The 21,398-nt window shown below is 39.7% G+C and overlaps 1 protein-coding gene across 2 annotated transcripts in view; it reads right to left on the reverse strand.

The window, feature by feature from the left end:
- Positions 1-6,870: 6,870 nt before the first annotated feature.
- Positions 6,871-21,398, reverse strand: part of retreg2 (reticulophagy regulator family member 2) — a 34,935-nt gene continuing 20,407 nt past the window's right edge. For both annotated transcript variants that reach the window (XM_059031973.1, XM_034007725.2), the window contains exons 7-9: positions 16,872-16,957; positions 9,793-9,928; positions 6,871-9,013 (exon numbers count right to left, since the gene is read on the reverse strand). In XM_059031973.1, the coding sequence (XP_058887956.1) occupies positions 8,397-9,013; positions 9,793-9,928; positions 16,872-16,957 (839 nt within the window). In that variant the 3' untranslated portion in view covers positions 6,871-8,396. The remainder of the gene's footprint in view (positions 9,014-9,792; positions 9,929-16,871; positions 16,958-21,398) is intronic.

Here is a 21,398-nt window from a genome sequence, read left to right on the forward strand (position 1 = left end):
TTATCGCTTGCACAGTGCTCCTTGGGATGTTTAAAGCTTGGGAAATCTTTTTGTATCCAAATCCGGCTTTAAACTTCTCCACAACAGTATCTCGGACCTGCCTGGTGTGTTCCTTGTTCTTCATGATGCTCTCTGCGCTTTAAACGGACCTCTGAGACTATCACAGTGCAGGTGCATTTATACGGAGACTTGATTACACACAGGTGGATTCTATTTATCATCATTAGTCATTTAGGTCAACATTGGATCATTCAGAGATCCTCACTGAACTTCTGGAGAGAGTTTGCTGCACTGAAAGTAAAGGGGCTGAATAATTTTGCACGCCCAATTTTTCAGTTTTTTATTTGTTAAAGTTTGAAATATCCAATAAATTTCGTTCCACTTCATGATTGTGTCCCACTTGTTGTTGATTCTTCACAAAAAATTACAGTTTCATATCTTTATGTTTGAAGCCTGAAATGTGGCAAAAGGTCGCAAAGTTCAAGGGGGCCGAATACTTTCGCAAGGCACTGTATATATTACAGGCAAGCCCGCAGGCGCCCGGCCAGACTATAGGGGTTGCTGGTGTGCGGTAAACCAAGGATATACTGGCCAATTTAATTGGATCACATACATATATATATATATATATATATATATATATATATATATATATATATATTACACACACATACAGTACTGTGCAAAAGTTTTAGGCAGGTGTGAAAAAATGCTGTAAAGTAAGAATGCTTTCAAAAATAGACGTTAATATTTTATATTTATCAATTAACTAAATGCAAAGTGAGTGAACAGAAGAAAAATCTAAATCAAATCCATATTTGGTGTGACCACCCTTTGCCTTCAAAACAGCATTAATTCTTCTAGGTACACTTGCACACAGTTTTTGAAGGAACTCGGCAGGTAGGTTGGCCCAAACATCTTGGAGAACTAACCACAGTTCTTCTGTGGATTTAGGCAGCCTTAGTTGCTTTTCTCTCTTCATGTAATCCCAGACAGACTCGATGATATTGAGATCAGGGCTCTGTGGGGGCCATACTATGACTTCCAGGACTCCTTGTTCTTCTTTACGCTGAAGATAATTCTTAATGACTTTCGCTGTATGTTTGGGGTCGTTGTCATGCTGCAGAATAAATTTGGGGCCAATCAGATGCCTCCCTGATGGTATTGCATGATGGATAAGTATCTGCCTGTACTTCTCAGCATTGAGGAGCCCATTAATTCTGACCAAATCCCCAACTCCATTTGCAGAAATGCAGCCCCAAACTTGCAAGGAACCTCCACCATGCTTCACTGTTGCCTGCAGCCAAATATTTCAAATTTTGACTCATCAGTCCAGAGCACCTGCTGCCATTTTTCTGCACCCCAGTTCCTGTGTTTTCGTGCATAGTTGAGTCGCTTGGCCTTGTTTCCACATCGGAGGTATGGCTTTTTGGCCGCAAGTCTTCCATGAAGGCCACTTCTGACCAGACTTCTCCGGACAGTAGATGGGTGTACCAGGGTCCCACTGTTTTCTGCCAATTCTGAGCTGATGGCACTGCTGGACATCTTCCGATTGCGAAGGGAAGTAAGCATGATGTGTCTTTCATCTGCTGCAGTAAGTTTCCTTGGCCGACCACTGCGTCTACGGTCCTCAATGTTGCTTTGTGCTTCTTCAAAAGAGCTTGGACAGCACATCTGGAAACCCCTGTCTGCCTTGAAATTTCTGCTTGGGAGAGACCTTGCTGATGCAGTATAACTACCTTGTGTCTTGTTGCTGTGCTCAGTCTTGCCATGGTGTATGACTTTTGACAGTAAACTGTCTTCAGCAACCTCACCTTGTCAGCTGAGTTTGGCTGTTCCTCACCCAGTTTTATTCCTCCTACACAGCTGTTTCTGTTTCAGTTAATGATTGTGTTTCAACCTACATATTGAATTGATGATCATTAGCACCTGTTTGGTATAATTGTTTAATCATACACCTGACTATATGCCTACAAAATCCCTGACTTTGTGCAAGTGTACCTAGAAGAATTGATGCTGTTTTGAAGGCAAAGGGTGGTCACACCAAATATGGATTTGATTTAGATTTTTCTTCTGTTCACTCACTTTGCATTTAATTAATTGATAAATATAATCTATTAACATGTCTATTTTTGAAAGCATTCTTACTTTACAGCATTTTTTCACACCTGCCTAAAACTTTTGCACAGTACTGTATGTGTGTGTATATATATATATATATATATATATATATATATATATATATATATATATATATTTCAAATGTAAACAAAAAATTCAGATTTCTGCTAAGAAATAAATAAATAATGAAAAACATTTTATAAATCTGAAAATATTTAGCAAACTTTCAACAATTAAATCCAGGATGTGAAATCCGAGAAAAAAAGAGCTTGTTTAAAAAAATAAAAAAATAATAAATTATTTTTATAATAAATCTGAATTTTTTGTTTACATTTGAAAAAAACGTATGTTAACGTTTATTTTTATACTTGGCACCCAATAAGCTACATATTACACTTGTACCACCATCAAATGCATGCCATCCTCCATGTGGATTTATATATTGTGATGGATTATATCTGTGTCACAAGGTTTTCCCTTTCAAAATAAAGCAATTGAAACAGGATGCCAGAAAAACGACGTAGCGTATGTTTAATATTTATAATAAAAAGAAAAAGAAACAAAACAAAAGCCTAACCCGTTCTCGGCCCTACCTAAACAGGTGTTGATACTATCTGAATACGAGGTAGGCTAAACCTGTTCCCTCGTCATCAAAACCAAATCACAATCCAAATACCTGTTTCAATGTGTTCGTTTACCAGTAAATCAATAACAAATATTTTTCTCCCCCAATTCGCCAACCAAACTCCTTACGTTCCCTGTCAAACACTCACAAACCCAGACCTTTTAAATTGTAACCAATTACATCAATAAACAACTGACATATCAGGGCGGAAGCCCTACACATGGTAAATATGTAGTTTTATTGTATATTTTTGCATTATTTGTTGTAAATTGATTTAATTAACTGTTTAATTGATGTTGCGCTCCGCCGTGGACGACTACCTGTCTGTGTGGAGCAGCAGCTGAAAGCAATGAGCTGTTCCAGCAGGCAGGTGGGCGTGTCTCGGCAGAGCGTTAGTATAAAAACATAGAGATCACTGTGATCGGGGCTGCTGCAAGGCCTGCCGTTTTCACTGCACTTTTGATTTAGAGTTTGTTGTATTGTGTTTTATTTTGAGTGTTTGTACAGTCATGTATCATCCTCTGTGCGCTACCATCGCTGGTAGCGTCACATGACATTATTGTTTACTTTTTGTTTATGTTTATTGATTAAATCCCGTGCGCCTGTGTCGGCGTATCAACGTCAATCTCTATCTCAGTCTCTATTGTGTTCTCCTCGGCCACCTGAGGCAAGTATACCAGGACTCTATCACAGTGCCCAATTATTACGCTTCTCCGCTAAGTGTTAAAGTACTGTATTACATAATACAACAAAATACTGTAGCGTTGCGTGGAAATGAAGGCAGACTCACAACAGAAGATGCAGGTTCACGAATGTTATTGTTATTTATTTATTTAGCAGACGCCTTTATCCAAGGCGACTTACAGAGACTATTATGCATCAGCTGCAGAGTCACTTACAACTACGTCTCACCCAAAAGACGGAGCACAAGGGGGTTAAGTGACTTGCTCAGGGTCACACAATGAGTCAGTGGCTGAGGTGGGATTTGAACCGGGGATCTCCTGGTTACAAGCCCCTTTCTTTAACCACTGGACCACACAGCCTGCAGTGGTTTATTGCAGGCAGGAATTCTATATGCAGCAAATAAAGCATGCTGCTTTATAGCGAGTAGTACAACAACATCCGAGTAACACAGAAAATAAAATAAACACACTGGGCCGTGGTTCTCCAAATTAAACTAATAGCACACTGGATCACACACCATACTCGTTTCTCTGTGTTCTACCTGCGCCAATGTGGGCACTCCCTTTTTATGCCCTCTGGTATCTACTCCTCCCTGGTCGTCGCCCACCAATCCCGAGCATGCACACTGCACTGCCTCCATCCCCCACGGTCATGGAGGTTGGGTTCAACCGGGTCACACGTCACTGCATCCCTGCTAACAATTTGGCTCTGAGCCATGGGAAACTCTAGAACCAACAGACAACACAACATAAACAAAATGCCCTGGCAACAAGTCGTGCTGTGCGCAGACCCTTGGGTATCTGATGTTTAAAATAAAATAAAAATCCTTTCCTAAGTATAAATGCAAAGTCCTCAAATGAGGACATGAGTGTCCTGCAGTCTGCATTTCCTCTCGTCCTTATATCGATTGAACATAGTTTGTTCAGGCCAGCTTTTAACATCTACTGAATTATGTTTGGACTTCACCACTTACATCTCAAACATGGCAGTTAGATCGAAGCTCTAAATTGTTAGTATTACCAGAACACAGAATTTATTGCAACACCAGTGTTTTTATAGTGTAGAAAAAAGTCTGAAAACATGAAAGGTTCAACTAGCAATCTTAACTTTTACTTTTAAACTCTGGCATGGCCATGGCTATTTAAAACTTAATAGATTGCCAATTAACTTGTGTTATGAACAGTATACTGTAATCATTCTTTCAGGGAAATAGTGTTTTTTTTGTTTGTTTTTTTTTTTAAATAAATCATTTAGATGATTTTTTTTTCAATCTAAAATTACCATTACGACTCATGTGTGTTTTACTGTATATGTAATAATATGAAAACATTATGGACCACATTTTGGACAGCAGAATACATCTGGAGCAACTTCAAGTCCTACACAGAAACAACGCAGCCAGGATTTACATTTATAAGAACAGATCCATAAAGTCCTTTCTTGTTTCCTGTTCCTAGGAATGCTGCAGCATGGCAAATCACATCAGTGTCCTGGTTAATTCTGGAAGAACCAATCAGGCCGTCTGAATGTACTCTCTGTAGGCAGGTTCATATCTTTGATCAATCTCAGAAGGTGGAGCTCTATTTAACAAGGCCTCAGCATTGTAAGGGAGGAGACAGAACAAAGTCCAGTAAATGGAAATGGGCAGGGTCATGCATTTCTCTTCTTTTTGTACTGGACACTTCAAGAGGATTTTGGGGGAAAAAGGCCATTTTTTGTTTTTTGTTTTTGTTTTTTACTTTGATGGAGCCAGTCTTAATTAAATTGCCCATGATTACTTAAGTGTCTGCCACTTGTGGTCTATGTGATGCTTGTCATCGTTATACTTTAGGCACATTACTAAGCTTTTCTAATTTATTTCTGGATATATAAACGTGTGGTATGGCCATAAAAATATTTAAGTAAGCTTACTTTTCTTTAAAAAATTGTAGGTAACAAAATACTTTCATAAGTATGAAGATGTATAGTCATTCCTGTGCACATCCATTAATTATGTAGTCATTCCTGTGCACACCCATTCATTATGTATGTCACTCCTGTGCACATCCATTCATTATGTATAGTCATTCCTGTGCACACCCATTCATTATGTAGTCATTCCTGTGCACACCCATTCATTATGTAGTCATTCCTGTGCACACCCATTTATTATGTATGTCATTCCTGTGCACATCCATTCATTATGTATAGTCATTCCTGTGCACACCCATTCATTATGTAGTCATTCCTGTGCACATCCATTCATTATGTATAGGCATTCCTGTGCACACCCATTCATTATGTAGTCATTCCTGTGCACACCCATTCATTATGTATAGTCATTCCTGTGCACACCCATTCATTATGTAGTCATTCCTGTGCACACCCATTCATTATGTAGTCATTCCTGTGCACACCCATTCATTATGTAGTCATTCCTGTGCACATCCATTCATTATGTATAGGCATTCCTGTGCACACCCATTCATTATGTAGTCATTCCTGTGCACATCCATTCATTATGTAGATGCCTATGTTTCATCTAGAATTGTAATTCCCCTTTTCTGGTGTCCCAAAACGTGGGGTATCCCACTTGCAACTTGTTCAGAATACCGCCGCTAGAATTCTGACTAAAACCAGGAAAAGTGAACATATTACCCGTTTTGGCCTCCCTGTGAGGTATAGATTTTTAGATTTTGCTGTTTGTTAATTACAAGGCCCTGAATAGATTAGCACTTAGTTATTTGCAGGAGTTACTGACCCCGTATCTTCTAAACCACACTCATAACGCTGCTGGTTATTCCTAGGGTCAACAAAAGCAACACAGGAGGTAGGGCTTTTTCTTGTACAGCTCCTAAATTACGGAATGCTCTGCCTTCGTTTGTCAGGGAAGCTGGGACTGTTAAAGTTTTAAAACACTTTTATAAAATGGCTTTCTTATCTTAGTGGGTTTTAATGTAACTTTAAAATTGCTGCTTTTGTATTATTATGTGTATACCGTTATTTAAATCTGTTATTTAAATGGTCTGATTGTGGTAGTTGTATGTGTGACATGCTATACAAATGTATTGTGGTTTGTTCTTTCTTTTCTGCTATGTACTGTACAGTGCTTTGCGATACTTTTGTATAAAAAGCGCTATATAAATGCAATAAATAATACAATGTATAGTCATTCCTGTGCACATCCAGTCATTGTTAGTCATTCCAGTCAGCAAACAGCTGCTTCTCCTATTCACCGACATGCTTTCAGCCAGTAACATGCTTCGACTCAGAAGACACTGCGGAGGTGAAATGACCAAGGAAGTAAAGAACTAACAGACTTCCTGTAAAGCGATGCAAGCAAACAGAGAACTAGTAACTGATTACTTGAAATATTTTAAGTGTATAGTTTAGTCAAAATGACTACAAAAGTATTTCAATCTTTTTTGTTGTTATAAACACTACAAAACATGCTTTTGAGGAACAGTTAAGGCATTTCTCTTTTATTACGTCTATTTGTGAAAAGTAAGAACATTTGGATGTCCTTCCTTGTGATGACAAGTTACAATGCGCCTCTTTAAAGACAGGAGTTCTAAAGGGCAACTGCTTACCATAGTGTGCTACCTTTCACTCTTAACCAGTCACATTTTCATTTATTTTGTGTTTCATTTTTTTGCTTTCTATTTTCTTTGGAAAATAATAATGCAGATTGAGCAACAGCAGAATGATTACTAGGCACAGCAACAGCGCAAGGTCAGTTTGTACAAGACAGAATTAGATTTGCTTCCACAAATAATGGAACATTTAGGAAATGTACATTTTACAAACATATGTTAAGTGCAGTTTAACATCCCACTTCATGGGACTGCAAAGTGTAATAGCATGATGCTGTTAATATTGAAGGGACTTTACATTGCAATGAACTGGAGCAAAATGGACAGCCATGGACTAGGGATGCAGCCAGTTAAACATTTCAGTTATAAGAAATACAAAAGATGTACAGGTGCACTCCGCTTATAACAGATCCTGTTAGAACGGAGTTCCATTTACAACGTGTTGAGGAGGCCTGTGCCCCCCCAACACGTGCTTTAATGGGCAATTACTCTGATTAAAACAGACTCGTTTATAATGAATATACTTAATACATACAGTTTTCCTGTTCCACAGGCAGATATTTTGCGCAAATAAGGTACTTCCAGGACAGTAAATGACAGGCGGCGTTTGTGACGTCAGGCAGGAAAGACAGTTGCTGTTTACTTTTCTTTTTCTGTGTTTCTATGTTTTTGTTGGTACAGCTGTTGTACAGTTTAAATGTAGAACGTATACAATTGTAATTACATTTAGCGAAAATATAAATTTGTAAAATGGTATTACTGTACTTATTACATTGTACGGCCCACAGGGTATTTTGTATAAATAAACTCCTGTTCTTTGTCAGTTAAACTTTCTTGTATTGTTTATATTTATGGTACTTCTGTTCGCAGTTACAGACAGCATTTCGAATTGTGTTTACTATGTACTTCGTTTATAAAGTACTGATTTCCATTGCCCCTTGGAGTCTGTTATAAGTGGAGTTCACCTATAATTATATATATATCTTTTTTTCCCCCCCATATTGCCTTTCCTATAAACTGGGCTATTTAATATTAATGGAGGAACATTTTTAAGACATCTTGTCACTCGAGGTGGACAAAAAAGTCCAAATGAAGTCTTTGTATTTCTATCCCTAGCAGTGGCCCTGATTCTTTGTGACACTTTTGCAAGGTATTCAAATTGTTCTAGTCTATTCCTCCATAACCACTAAACACACAATAGTGTTTCGATCCGCCACTGTTCCTTCTGTGCAGTCTGCCTGTCAGTTTTACTATCTTGACGATCACAAGTGAAGCTGTCTTGCAGTAGGGGATACAGCTTTTATGTGCTTACAAATACATGGATGCCAGTTACATAACAAATGAATGTCCGTTTACAGAAAAGTGTGTTACTTTTTTTTTTTTTTTTTTTAAAGCTAGGACTGACTGTGCTTAGGGCTTGGCTTGGGGGAGGCTGTATGTGAAGCCTGTGCAGTGGGAGGTCCCTGCTCGCCTGGCCTGTGTTGCGTGCTTAAACCCAGTGCTGCGTCTGCTTGCTCCAGCTCCTTCTGATCCAGCAGCTCGAAGTCCTCATCCTCCAGGCCTACTTCAGGCTGCTCTTTCAGTTCAGTCTCAGCCAGGCGCCCCTCCACACATTCCTGAGGCTCTCGCGGCAGCAGCTCGGTGATGGAAGGGGCTTCGCTGGCCTCGTTGGAACGCAGCAGGGCAGAGAGTGTGTTATGGACCACAGTGGCGATGGCAGTGGAGACAATCTCCTCACTCAGACCCTCTAGAGTAAGGCTCAGTCCTTCAGGCCCTTCTTGCTTGCTGGCGCCCCCTGTGGGCTGTCCATGTCCGTTGAAGTGCGTGTTGACAAAGTGCAAAGGGGACGCCAGTCTCTGAATGAGGAAGCTGGCAGAGGTTTGCTCGGTGTCCATCTCTTCCAAGCCCCCCTCGGGGCCCTGCTCACTCCATGTGAACTCCTCTACAGAGGGGAACTCTGGCAGCTCTGTGGAAAAGGTCTCCTCAGGTTCACTGGTTACACTCTGCTGATCTAGGAGCAGGCAGAGGAAAGGCTGAATTTTATTTAAATCAATAAGTAAACCAGATTTTTTTTTTGTATTTGCATTATAATAATTTAGTTTTTTAGATTTCATGTTACAGAGGCTGCATTCATAAAGGAACGCTCGTGGCGAAATTAAGTGAGGTGCTTCTTTGGGTTACTTACAGCAACTTGGTATGGGCATGAAATATCACAGTGAGCACATTAACAACGAAAGGTTATTCTTGTGGTCTAGATTCACATGACATACCACAGTGAGCACATTAATAATTAAAATGTTATTCCTGTGGTCAAGATTCGCTTTGTATCTTTTTCTCTTTTAATTATCACATCATGGTGACCATTTCAAACTCAGAAGTTTCAAGCAACTCAGTGGTTCAATATAGTTCTTAGTATCATGTCCAACCAGAGTGCAATCTTTAACACGTCCCCTGACACAATCTGCCCTAGTGGATGCAGCATTTGACCTATGTGGTAATTCTTATTGCTAGGTTTATTACATCCACTAGGGGCAGGGGATTGAGGGGGATAGGTTCATTGTTACACTCTACTGTACCCAGGGATGAAGATCACCAAAAACATTTACGTTTTTTATGTGAGGTCGTTTGAAACCTGTGTTCAGCTGAAATCTATGTCCCCCTTTTAAACTTTTATTTTAAACTATTTAATTCTAAAACCATAACATTGAGTAATTTAACCACTGAATTGACCAGTCCCCACGCTCAACAGAAGCACAAACAACATGCATTATGATGCAGTTTACTGACTACCTTCTGAGACGTCGGTTAGTTGAGGTGTTGTTGCCCTGGACACTGAGAATCCTCCGCTTTCCAGAAACGAGGCCTCCTCATCTGAGAGCTCAGAGTCAGTGATGGCTAGAGCTAAAGCTGTGGTTTTCACATCCACCTGACGAGGAAAGAGAGCCTCAATTAAACAACCACCGGCACGAAAACATGCTTACATTACAGTAGACTGCGAGGCAAGCACTTTGCACTTTGCTCCTCAGGAAAGTGATTCTCTCCCTCCAGGTGAACAATAACATCACATATCAATGAAATATAAAATGTACATTATATCATACCAAGGTACACCATACACAAACATAGACTATAAAAGTTTAGCATTACCCTTTAGAATGAACACATTTTCCTTCATAAAGTCGAATGAAACCCGCTGAATGTTACGTTAACATATTGAATTACACACCGCTTTGTACATGAAATACTCTACTACTATTCTGGCTTCCTAGACCTTTGCAATATCATTTTGGAGTTTCTTTGATTACATGATTGTAAATATAAGATCTAAATTAATACAATTTCACACCAGAAAATAATGGTGTGATCCCCTCTACAATCTGAGCGTGTCGATTCTGGAATCCGGCATGATCTAAAACCAATGCAACCCTGTCTGTGCAGTCTGGCATCAAACCAATGCAACCCTGTCTGTGCAGTCTGGCATCAAACCAATGCAACCCTGTCTGTGCAGTCTGGCATCAAACCAATGCAACCCTGTCTGTGCAGTCTGGCATCAAACCAATGCAACCCTGTCTGTGCAGTCTGGCATCAAACCAATGCAACCCTGTCTGTGCAGTCTGGCATCAAGTCCTACCATTTTTCTTTTCTAATTTTACAATCAAATATTCGAAAATCAATTATTGTAAGGTGACATTGGTTTTATGTTGGGAAATATTTTTAAGAAAAATAGAAAACTGAACTTGCTTGCATAAGTATTCAACCCCTGTGCTGTGGAAGCTCCCAGTTTACACCGATGAAAGAAATTGCCCTAATGAGGACACAATTAACTTACCATTGGCCTCCACCTGTGAACCATTAAAGTTGCTGTCACATTTTCTGGCTAAAAACCCCACTGTTGAAGGATCACTGGTCAGGCTGTGAATCTGAAGGAAAATGAAGACCAAAAGAGCATTCTACAGAAGTTAGAGATAAAGTAATACAAATGCATAGATTAGGGAAAGGGTACAAAATAATATCCAAGTGTTTGGATACCCCAGTGAGCACAGTTGGATCAATAATCAGGAAGTGGAAGCTGCATCACACCACCCAGGCACTGCCAAGAAAAGGCCGTCCCTCAAAACTCAGCGCTCAAAAACTCCGAGACTTGTGAGAGAAGCCACAGAGAGGCCAACAATCACTTTGAAGGAGCTACAGAGTTCAGTGGCTGGGAGTGGAGTAATGGTGCACCAGTCAACCATATCAAGAGCTCTGCATAACACTGGCCTGTATGGGAGGGTGTCAAGAAAGAAGCCGTTACTCAAAAAGTACCATCTGAAAGCACGTCTGGAGTTTGCCAGAAAGCATGAGAGTGACCCAGCTGCGATGTGGGAAAAGGTTTTGTGGTCAGATGAGACCAAGATAGAGCTTTTTGGCCAAAACTCAAAGCGTTATGTGTGGCGCAAACCTAACACTGCCCATGCCTCAAGACACACCATCCCTACAGTGAAGTATGGTGGTGGCAGCATCATGCTGTGGGGATGCTTCTCATCAGCAGGGACTGGGCATCTTGTTAAAACTGAAGGAAGAATGGATGGAGCAAAATACAGGGAAATACTGCAAGAGAACCTGCTTCAGTCCGCAAAAAAACTGAAGCTTGGGAGGAAATTCACCTTTCAGCAGGACAATGATCCCAAGCACAAGGCCAAAGCAACATTGGAGTGGCTCAAGAACAAAAAAGTGAATGTCCTACAGTGGCCCAGTCAAAGTCCTGATCTCAATCCCATTGAGAATCTGTGGCACTATTTGAAAATTGCGGTCCAAAAGCGTCGTCCAACCAACCTGAACAACCTGGAGCAAATCTACCAACAAGAATGGGCCAAAATCACTCCGACACTGTGTGCAAAGCTGGTACATACTTACCCCAAAAGACTTAAAGCTGTTATTGCAGCGAAAGGTGGCTCTACCAAATATTAATTGGGGGGGGGGGGGGGTGTGGGGGTTGAATACTTATGCAAGCAAGATATTTCAGTTTTTTATTTTTCTTAAAAATATTTCCCAACATAAAACCAATGTCACCTTACAATAATTGATTTTGCGTTTCAGTGTTTTAAAATAAAATATCAAACAGAACGAAATTTCAATGTACCATTTGTAATCCAGTAATATGAGAGAATTGGTCAGGGGTCTGAATACTTTTGCAAGGCACTGTATGTTTTCTTCGTTTGGGCCTTTACTGGAAGTACAACAATTGACAAATATGAGATGATAAATAATTAACCCTATAGTAAAAATGAATAGAGTCAAATACAGCCAAAAAACACCTGGTTCTGGGGGAGCATCCCACCAAAAAATGCTTGGTCCTTAAACTTCATCCTCTCAGGCATGGACTCAATGAGGCACTGAAGGGTCCTGTTATACGTTAGATTCCTCCATGCAGCACTTACACTTGATTGCAGTTCGTTTTGGTTGCATGGTTAACTTTTCTTGATTTCCTGTCCTAACAGACTCCAAACATTCTCAATAGGATTGAGATCCGGTGAATTTCCAGGCCAGTATTGCAGTGGTGCGATACTGTTGTCTTCTACCCATTTCTTCACTCGTTTGGGTCGATGGCAAGGGGCTCCATCATCTTGGAGTAGAACTCACCGTTGGTAAAATGGTTCTGAGCCGTAGGGAGGAGGTGCTCTTGGAGTGTTTTCAGGTACCAGTTCTTGTTCTTAGCTGTTCCCTTGGGTAAAATGTGTAGGGATCCTGTGCCTTTGATGTTTTTCTTGCTCAAAGGGGCTTCTTAGCAGGCCTCCCTGACACCAGATCAAGAGATGCCTTCACTCCAACTTCTTCCCATTGCCGCAGTAAGTGCACTACAGGAAGTTTCAAGTCCTTTGACAACGATTCCATAGTTCCGTCGTTGACTTTAAGGTGATCACAAAAACTGCTTTTTTAGTAGAGTACAATGCCGTTCCAGTGTTCATTAACATTTGCAAAAAATTACATTTTCATAAACGTGGCGGTTTTTACTAATATTTATAACAAGTTCTAACAAATACTAACCCTTTTATCCAGACCTGCTATTAAAACACAGTAGATGTTAGCAACATGTTTCAGAAAGCCATGTTTGTTTGTAGAAATGCCTTTTTTTCCTTGAATGTTAAAATTTAATTAGCATAAAATGAGTGGTTCAGAGCTTTTAGGATAGCGTCTTTAGTAAGCTTCGGTGATCGCAACAGGACACAGTAATGATTCTCCTCACGTAGGAGTGTAGATTCAAGCATGTAGTCTTCTAAGCATGTAGAGCTTTTAGAAAGTCTGTACAAAGTCTTTTTGAGAGCATTTGTATTGATTACCAACCAAAAATAGGGTGCAACTGGACTATATCATACAAGTAAAACGTAACTTCCAATGAATAACAGGGCTGGGTTGCACCAGATATGCGTAAGTTCTTACTTAGCTTAGTTACAGCGTAAGTCTTTACTAACTTAGGTTTTACACATTACTAAATTTACACAGGTTGCACCAGGTAAGATAGTTATACCGTAAGGCTTAGTTGTTACTTAAATGTTACGCATACCTTCGGGTAGGTGTCAGCTGTTCTAGAATCACATTCCAAGATGGCACGGTAACTGTTACTACGTGAACTTCTGTTTGAAGATGACTGTGTTTGAAGGTTTCGGCGTCAGCGTGTTTTGCGAGACCACATACATCCTTGACAATTACGAAGATATTGACCTTTATGCCCATTTTAGATTTAGACGTGAGCATATTTTGAAGATCACTGATGAACTCAAAAGTAACATAAAACATTAATCTTCCAGAAATGGAGCACTTCCTCCATCTCTCCAGGTCTGCCTCACTTTAAGGTATTTCGCTACCGGATCTTTTCAAAACCTGGTAGGCGATACAGGTGCATAAATCAACAGTCTGCAGAACTTCCGTTTCGTTGCACTGTCTCTGTGTAAACTGTTGCAGAAGTATGTATACTTCCCCCACTGATACCAAAAGATTGGACGAAACTCGTCAGAAGTTTTTTCAGATCGCTGGTTTTCCTGATGTTGTTGGCTGCATAGATGGGACGCATGTAAAAATAAAAACACCTTCCAAGCATGAAGCAGAATACATAAATAGAAAGAGTTTCCACTCTTTGAACACACAAATTGTTTGCAATGCAGATTTGTTAATCACAGATTGTGATATAAAGTGGCCTGAATCCAAACATGACAGCTTTATTCTGAAGCATTCAAATCTGTGGGATGAATCTGAAGTATGTCGATTTAATTACTCGTAGATTCAGGTTATCCCATTAAGAAAGTGGTTAATGGTCCCTTTTCTCAATAAATAATTTCTGCAAGTCACAACACAGACAGACCGGTGTTACTATAAGCTTCGTATAACAGGTGTAATGCGGATGGAATTTCATTTACTGAAATGTAAAACTCGTTATAATAAACACTTCTATATATTGTAATGTAGGTACCGGTATATTCATTAGCCTTAGATTAGGCAGTATTTTAAACAGTTTCCATTGAACACTGAATACATTTGGTAAATAAATACAATATATGTAAATATTTTATTCAACATTAATAATAATAATAATAATAATAATAATAATAATAATAATAATAATAATAATAATAATAATAATAAAAAAACACTGAGTGGAGAGGTAAGCTCTTCATTACAGTGTCATCTGTGTGAACAGGAAAAGTCTGTAGTGCCGGTATCCCGACTCAAAATGCACCGATTTAATTTGAATAAATTAATCTTTAATATAAAACAACTAAATGATATGTGTATTATCGGTACCTGTAATTGGTCGCCTATATTACTAATAATAACAGTTTAAAGTCAGGCACTATGACTAGTTGGTTGTATGTTCAAGTTTATTACGTTGGAGTTGTTTTGAGCAGCAGCATCCGCGCTCCAACATCCTCAGTGCTGATTGGTTACTATAAAGGGAACACTTTCACGAAAGTGATCGACTTGGGAGTCTCCACTCTTAGTAACAAACTAGTTAAGTTCTGCCTTAAGTATGTGTGGTGCAACCGAAAATAGGACAGCACTTAGTTATCAACTAACTAGTAACTACTAACCACTTAGTGAAGGCTTTACATGTTAACTTATGGCAACCCAGCCCAGCAGTCTTTTTTACATGCCACAATGATAGGTCCATTTGAAATTAAGTTTAACAGTTAACATTTTGGTATTTTGTAGTCTATTTTGAATTTCTGTTACGGTCTGTGGCAGGGTAAAGTATTCTCCCTCGTTTATTGGTGGAGTTCGACTGACAGGTGGTGATGCTGTGTTCTTGTTCCTTACCAAGATGGCGTGGACCTTAAGTCTGGTGTCCGGTTGCGGCGGCCATCTTGTAGAGGAAAACAGCACATGTGCTGCAGACACCATTTCCTTGAGTCACTGTTGGGTTAGCTCCACCTGTTCCTTAGGGATAGGTGCAGGACTGATTCAAGGGGTGGAGTCTGGAGTATATAGGGGAGGCGTGCGTGTTAGGGAGTGAGTCGTGCTAGGGGATGCCAAGAGAGAGGAGAGGAGAGGAGAGGAGCCACACTCTACATAGCGCGATCTACAAATTGCTTGCTTCCTGACTTTGTGCTGTGAACAGTATTTGTAGGATAGCTAAGGACATCGATCCTGCTTCGCACTTGATACACAGAACTACCTGAGAGAACATGTGGCTGGATTACCTGGCTGCCGGCTCCTGCGTTTCCTTGGATTTTTTGCAAGTGCCATTGCTGGTACTTGGAATGACTCATTCACTGGCTGTTGATGTCAGTTGTTCTAACTCCTCGAGGTGTCGCTGTCGGCCTGTATTGTCCGAATAGCTATCACCAGACCAGGGGAAGGATGCTGTTCCTCTGATGTGCAGCAGTGATTACACTGTCCTGAATAGCTATCACCAGACCAGGGGAAGGATGCTGTTCCTCTGATGTGCAGCAGTGATTACACTGTCCTGAATAGCTATCACCAGACCAGGGGAAGGATGCTGTCCTCTAATGCGCAGCAGTGATTACACTGTCGGCAGTTGAGACCTTTACTGTTTACTGGATGGATCTTAACCTCTTAACCCAACATCTGCTATGATAAGAATCTGTATCACCTCTCTTTTACCAGACAGTGTTCTGTGGTGCTCTTGTGAGAGCTTTGGAGTGGAGACTAAGCGTCATATGCTCTTTGTCTTCAAAAAGACAGCCAAGGATTTTTTGTTTATAGCCTTGTTTTTTTAATTTATTTTTTTATAATTTTCAACTCCAAATACAATATAAATAGTTTCTCTCACAAGGCTTATTTTATAGTTATTTGTGAATGGTCAATTCAAACGTATTGAAGTATGCTATTGAGCCAGACAACTTGCATTGTGTATTACAAAACGCTTTTGGATGACACTCTACATTTTCCCACATTTATATAATACTTGTTTTCAGCTGCATCAGATGTGCCCCAGACATACTGTATATAACAGGCTACATCAGCCAAAGTATCTAGTGAACACCTACCAAAAACCTGATAGACAGCAAAGTGCTAACCAGAAGGCCCTGTCACTTAAGTCATTTTACCTAGTCATCTACTGTTACGTATGTCTAGACTAGCAATTACACCTCTGACAGAACTCATTTTCACTAAAACCATTTTTGCATTTTTCAGCAAATCATTTTATTCAATGGGAGATCATAGGCTCCTTTTCTTTCTTTATAGTGGGAGAGAGACGGTAATCACCATGTCCATTCTATCCTTGGCTTCTCTGAGAAACCCATTAGTGCCATCTGCAATGCAGACATCTTCATACTTGGCTAAGGACCACCAGAGCTGATTTCAGAGAAAACAAAATGAATTCATACCAATTGAATTCCAGTTACAGTAAACATAGTTCCCAGAAATACCATTGGGGAGAAGCAGGAGAGCTCCTCCTCACTTTCACTGTCTGTTTCAGCCACCGCGTCATCTCCTCCTGGCTCGCTCTTCACTTCTATGGAACACATACAAATGCAGCTATAGTTAGCAAACATGCATTGTTTGTGTTCTTTCAATAATTGTGTGGCCTCAGAAGACCCTAGCTCAAGTAAGTCTTCAATACAATATTATGTTATGTAACAGTTTAGATGCTAAAAGATGTTAATGCATGCAACACCACTTAGTATCTTGTGACTTGGGCACCACTATCTCACAGTGAATAGTGTCTTTCATCACTATGCCCAGAGATTACAATCAATGTTCCTGCAACTAGATCCTTTTTTACTGAATGATTCCCTTAAAATCAAACTTGACTGAGGGATCATAGAACACAGGTATTAACTGAATTTTAAAGCACTATTTTGAAGTGTGTGGTGTAATCATCTGGAAATAAACTATTTATATAAAAGCAAATCAGTAACCTGCTTTCACCCAGGAGGTGAGACAGTAACGTGCTTTCACCCAGGAGGTGAGACAGTAACGTGCTTTCACCCAGGAGGTGAGACAGTAACGTGCTTTCACCCAGGAGGTGAGACAGTAACGTGCTTTCACCCAGGAGGTGAGACAGTAACGTGCTTTCACCCAGGAGGTGAGACAGTAACGTGCTTTCACCCAGGTGAGACAGTAACATGCTTTCACCCAGGAGGTGAGACAGTAACGTGCTTTCACCCAGGAGGTGAGACAGTAACGTGCTTTCACCCAGGAGGTGAGACAGTAACGTGCTTTCACCCAGGAGGTGAGACAGTAACGTGCTTTCACCCAGGAGATGAGACAGTAACGTGCTTTCACCCAGGAGGTGAGACAGTAACGTGCTTTCACCCAGGAGGTAAGACAGTAACGTGCTTTCACCCAGGAGGTGAGACAGTAACAGCCTTCCTGGAAGGCAAGGCAAGCAAACTTAGGGCCCTGGTAAAACCCTGGTAAAACTGGCGGTTCCCTGTAATGCGATTTTCAATGACGGTGCAGGGGGGGCGACTGCTTCTCAAACTGACCAGGCACGGGGAAGGTTATTTGAAACACAGGCCCCGACGATCCCATTACGAAAAGGGAACATAAGCATATGAGAGAGAGAGAACACAATTTATAATATACAGTCAATTCTCATTAATTTAGTAAACATTTCCTGATAGTATGAATTTTCTACAAGGTCCCGGCAAAATTTAGCAGTTGCTTATTGTAAATTACTTATAATACGAATTCACTTAACACAAATTTCCTGTTAGTGAGAATTATTGTGGAGCCCTCCCAGGGAAGAAAGATGTGAATAAAACAAACCGCCTTAGTTCGAACAGCTGAGTGTAAAGGATATTGGGAAATGTATTAACTTGCATCCATATTAGTGCCTCTGTACAGTATTTTAGTGCTGTTTGTGCACTATCCTTCCACACAAAAGTGGAAGTGGTGGATAATGCACAATCATACAAGAAAAAGATTTCAGCATTCCTGCAAATACTTTCTCAAGCATTCTGAAAAAACGGGGCACAATAATACAAGCCACTGAACTGCAAACTGTGGATGCAAGTCGTCAATACCCTTTATGCCTTTAAAAATGCCCTTGATCAGAATGGGACAAGCAGGTTTCAAGTGCAGTTTATTTGCAAAGTTAAAAATAATAATAATAATAATACTAAAAAATAGTACTTTCAAATGTACAATACTTTGAACTGTTCTGTAATTGAAATGTGATTTCAGTGTTATTGTAACTTCATAAAAACTGACAGGATGCATTTGGCTTTAGATTCCTGATAATATGAATTACCGAGTTTTTTTTTGCTAGTCCCTTAAAATTTGTATTAACGAGAATTGACTATTTCTTTTTTTAATTACAATAAACGATAAATAATGTAGCTATGCAAAGTTGCGAACTGTATGGCGCTTTAGTCACAGTGTTAGTAATAGCCAACCAGCTAAAACAAGACAATCTTTGAAATGAACAAACCTTGGTCACAAAATAGATACAAAAATACAAACAAAACAGAACATGTTTACTGTACCTACAATGGGCTTTTTCTGATGAAGCCCTGTCAGCAAATTTGTCAAACTACGGGTTACTCTCCGTTAGATATCATGACCTTATGTAAAAGTGGTCATATACAACAAACATTCACATAGTGGAAATCTAAAGACATTAGCCTTTCGAATAATGTATTGGATTAACACTAGGGGCACGTATAACGAGTAATTCATTAGAACATGACTAAATTGTATAAGCGATCTTGTATTGCAACAATATAAACTGTCTCAACAGACCCATTAATCACGCCAAGACTGCCGCTGCAACCCAACGTGTTACTATAAATAAATACCTATTAAATAAATCATTATTTCTTTCGATGGTTACTCATGCTCCTGACAGATACAAAACCATACGTTCTTAAATGTACAGGGTCATATCAATAGTGTAGCTATGGGTAACAGAGGTGGTTGGGATTCACCATTGCACGGATTAAAACTATATTTAATTAATACAATAGGCTACAAAACAGGGACATTTTACAAAAAAAGAAAAGAACATAAGAACATAAGAAAGTTTACAAATGAGAGGAGGCCATTCAGCCCATCTTGCTCGTTTGGTTGTTAGTAGCTTATTGATCCCAGAATCTCATCAAGCAGCTTCTTGAAGGATCCCAGGGTGTCAGCTTCAACAACATTACTGGGGAGTTGGTTCCAGACCCTCACAATTCTCTGTGTAAAAAAAGTGCCTCGTACTTTCTGTTCTGAATGCCCCTTTATCTAATCTCCATTTGTGACCCCTGGTCCTTGTTTCTTTTTTCAGGTCAAAAAAGTCCCCTGGGTACTGTTGACGGTCATGGCATAATTATTGATATCATACAATGCGGTACAGTCGACGGTCATGGTATAATTATTTATACTGAATCCGCTGTGGTTAATACTAATAAGCAAGCAAATACTACTCTTTTCAAATATTCCAGACTGATTTAAATAATGAATTAAAATAAAATAAAAGTTTTGTTTGGGAACATTTGACCAAAGTAGTAAACTGCAGAAACCCTAAGGGGACACGGTGTGAATGAAAAAAGAAGGTTAGTGTCTGGTGCACACAATTATGCAAAGCTGGTGTGCTTTTAGACTCCTGCTATTTTAACGTAAATACATTATTTATTTACTGCATCCATTTGTATTCTTTTTCTGTCAGGAACATTTCACCTGGTTACTAAAGCAAATGTGAAAGGAGTAATTTGAGTCATGTTTCAGGATTTGCAATTTATTGAAAAATCGAGATAATCTGCACATACCTGTATATCCTTTTTACATTATAGAGTAGAATTCGGGACACTCAGCAATTCAAGACTAATGTATTTTTACCTGTGGAACTAAAGATGTCAATATTCCGCCATCTTGTATGACAAGCTACGTCACTTAAACCTGCTTTACCATTGGTTGACACCCTTATGACTAATCGGTCTCAGTCAGTCTTTGTTGGCAACCGCCGCACACAGACAGACTGATCACATCTGAACGAAACTGCGTCTGAAAAAGATTCAACACGTTCAATCTTCAAATCTGAAGACATCCCAACTGAAATCTGCATAATCTTGGTTTTAAGAGCACGCACACTGATACGATTCATCCAGACTCTGTACGGGCAGTTGAGATGAGATGAGTTGAGACGGCTTGAGTCAGGCTGTGTGCGGCGGGCTTAACGCTATTTTACCCCATGAAAGTCTTCATGATAAGGAGTAAATGGAGTCATGTGTGTCTCAGGGATTTGAAAGTTATTATTGGGAGCGACACATTGAAGATCGAGTCAGCTTTTGTTCTCAGAAAGTGGGTGCTACTGCGACTATTATTTTTGGTATTATGTAAGCATTATTTTTTGCCAGTTGCACGATGATGACGCAAACGGAATTCAAACTCCTTTCAAAATCACAACGTGAAGAGGACGGCGCAATCCAGCGCCAACATAAAGCACTTTCCCTTCACGTTTGCTTTTTACTGGTTTTTATCAGAATTCGGGCCCTCTGTGTGGTACCACAAGTCTGTTTTATTCTGAAACAGTATGTTTTCTTTACCATGTGTTTCGACGTAGCTCATTTGTCAGCTGCAATTAATCTGCTCAATGGATTAAATGTTTAAACCTGTGTTGCTAACCATTTAAATTATCATACATTTTTAATTTAAAGAGTTGATTTAGTTTTTATAATCATTTATATCACTATTTTGTATGTATTTTAAATATTCTGCTGATTTTCACATTCAATATGAAAATACTGCCATTTACAAAATAATGGAGCTACTAGAAAAACTGACCAGTATTCATGAAGGAAACCGTAACCCCATAACAAAAATGGAAAGTACTGTAGTATCACTGTGCTTGTGGAAAGGGACATTCAAACAAACTCAAAGCAATGCATCGACTGCATAGAAAAGCTGAATTTACATCCTGTCCAGCAAACAGGAGATGGTGTAGCGAACAGAAAGCAAACAGGAATCCC

The sequence above is a fragment of the Acipenser ruthenus genome, chromosome 10, assembly GCF_902713425.1.
Source record: "Acipenser ruthenus chromosome 10, fAciRut3.2 maternal haplotype, whole genome shotgun sequence".
In the NCBI taxonomy this organism is placed as follows: Eukaryota; Metazoa; Chordata; class Actinopteri; order Acipenseriformes; family Acipenseridae; genus Acipenser; species Acipenser ruthenus.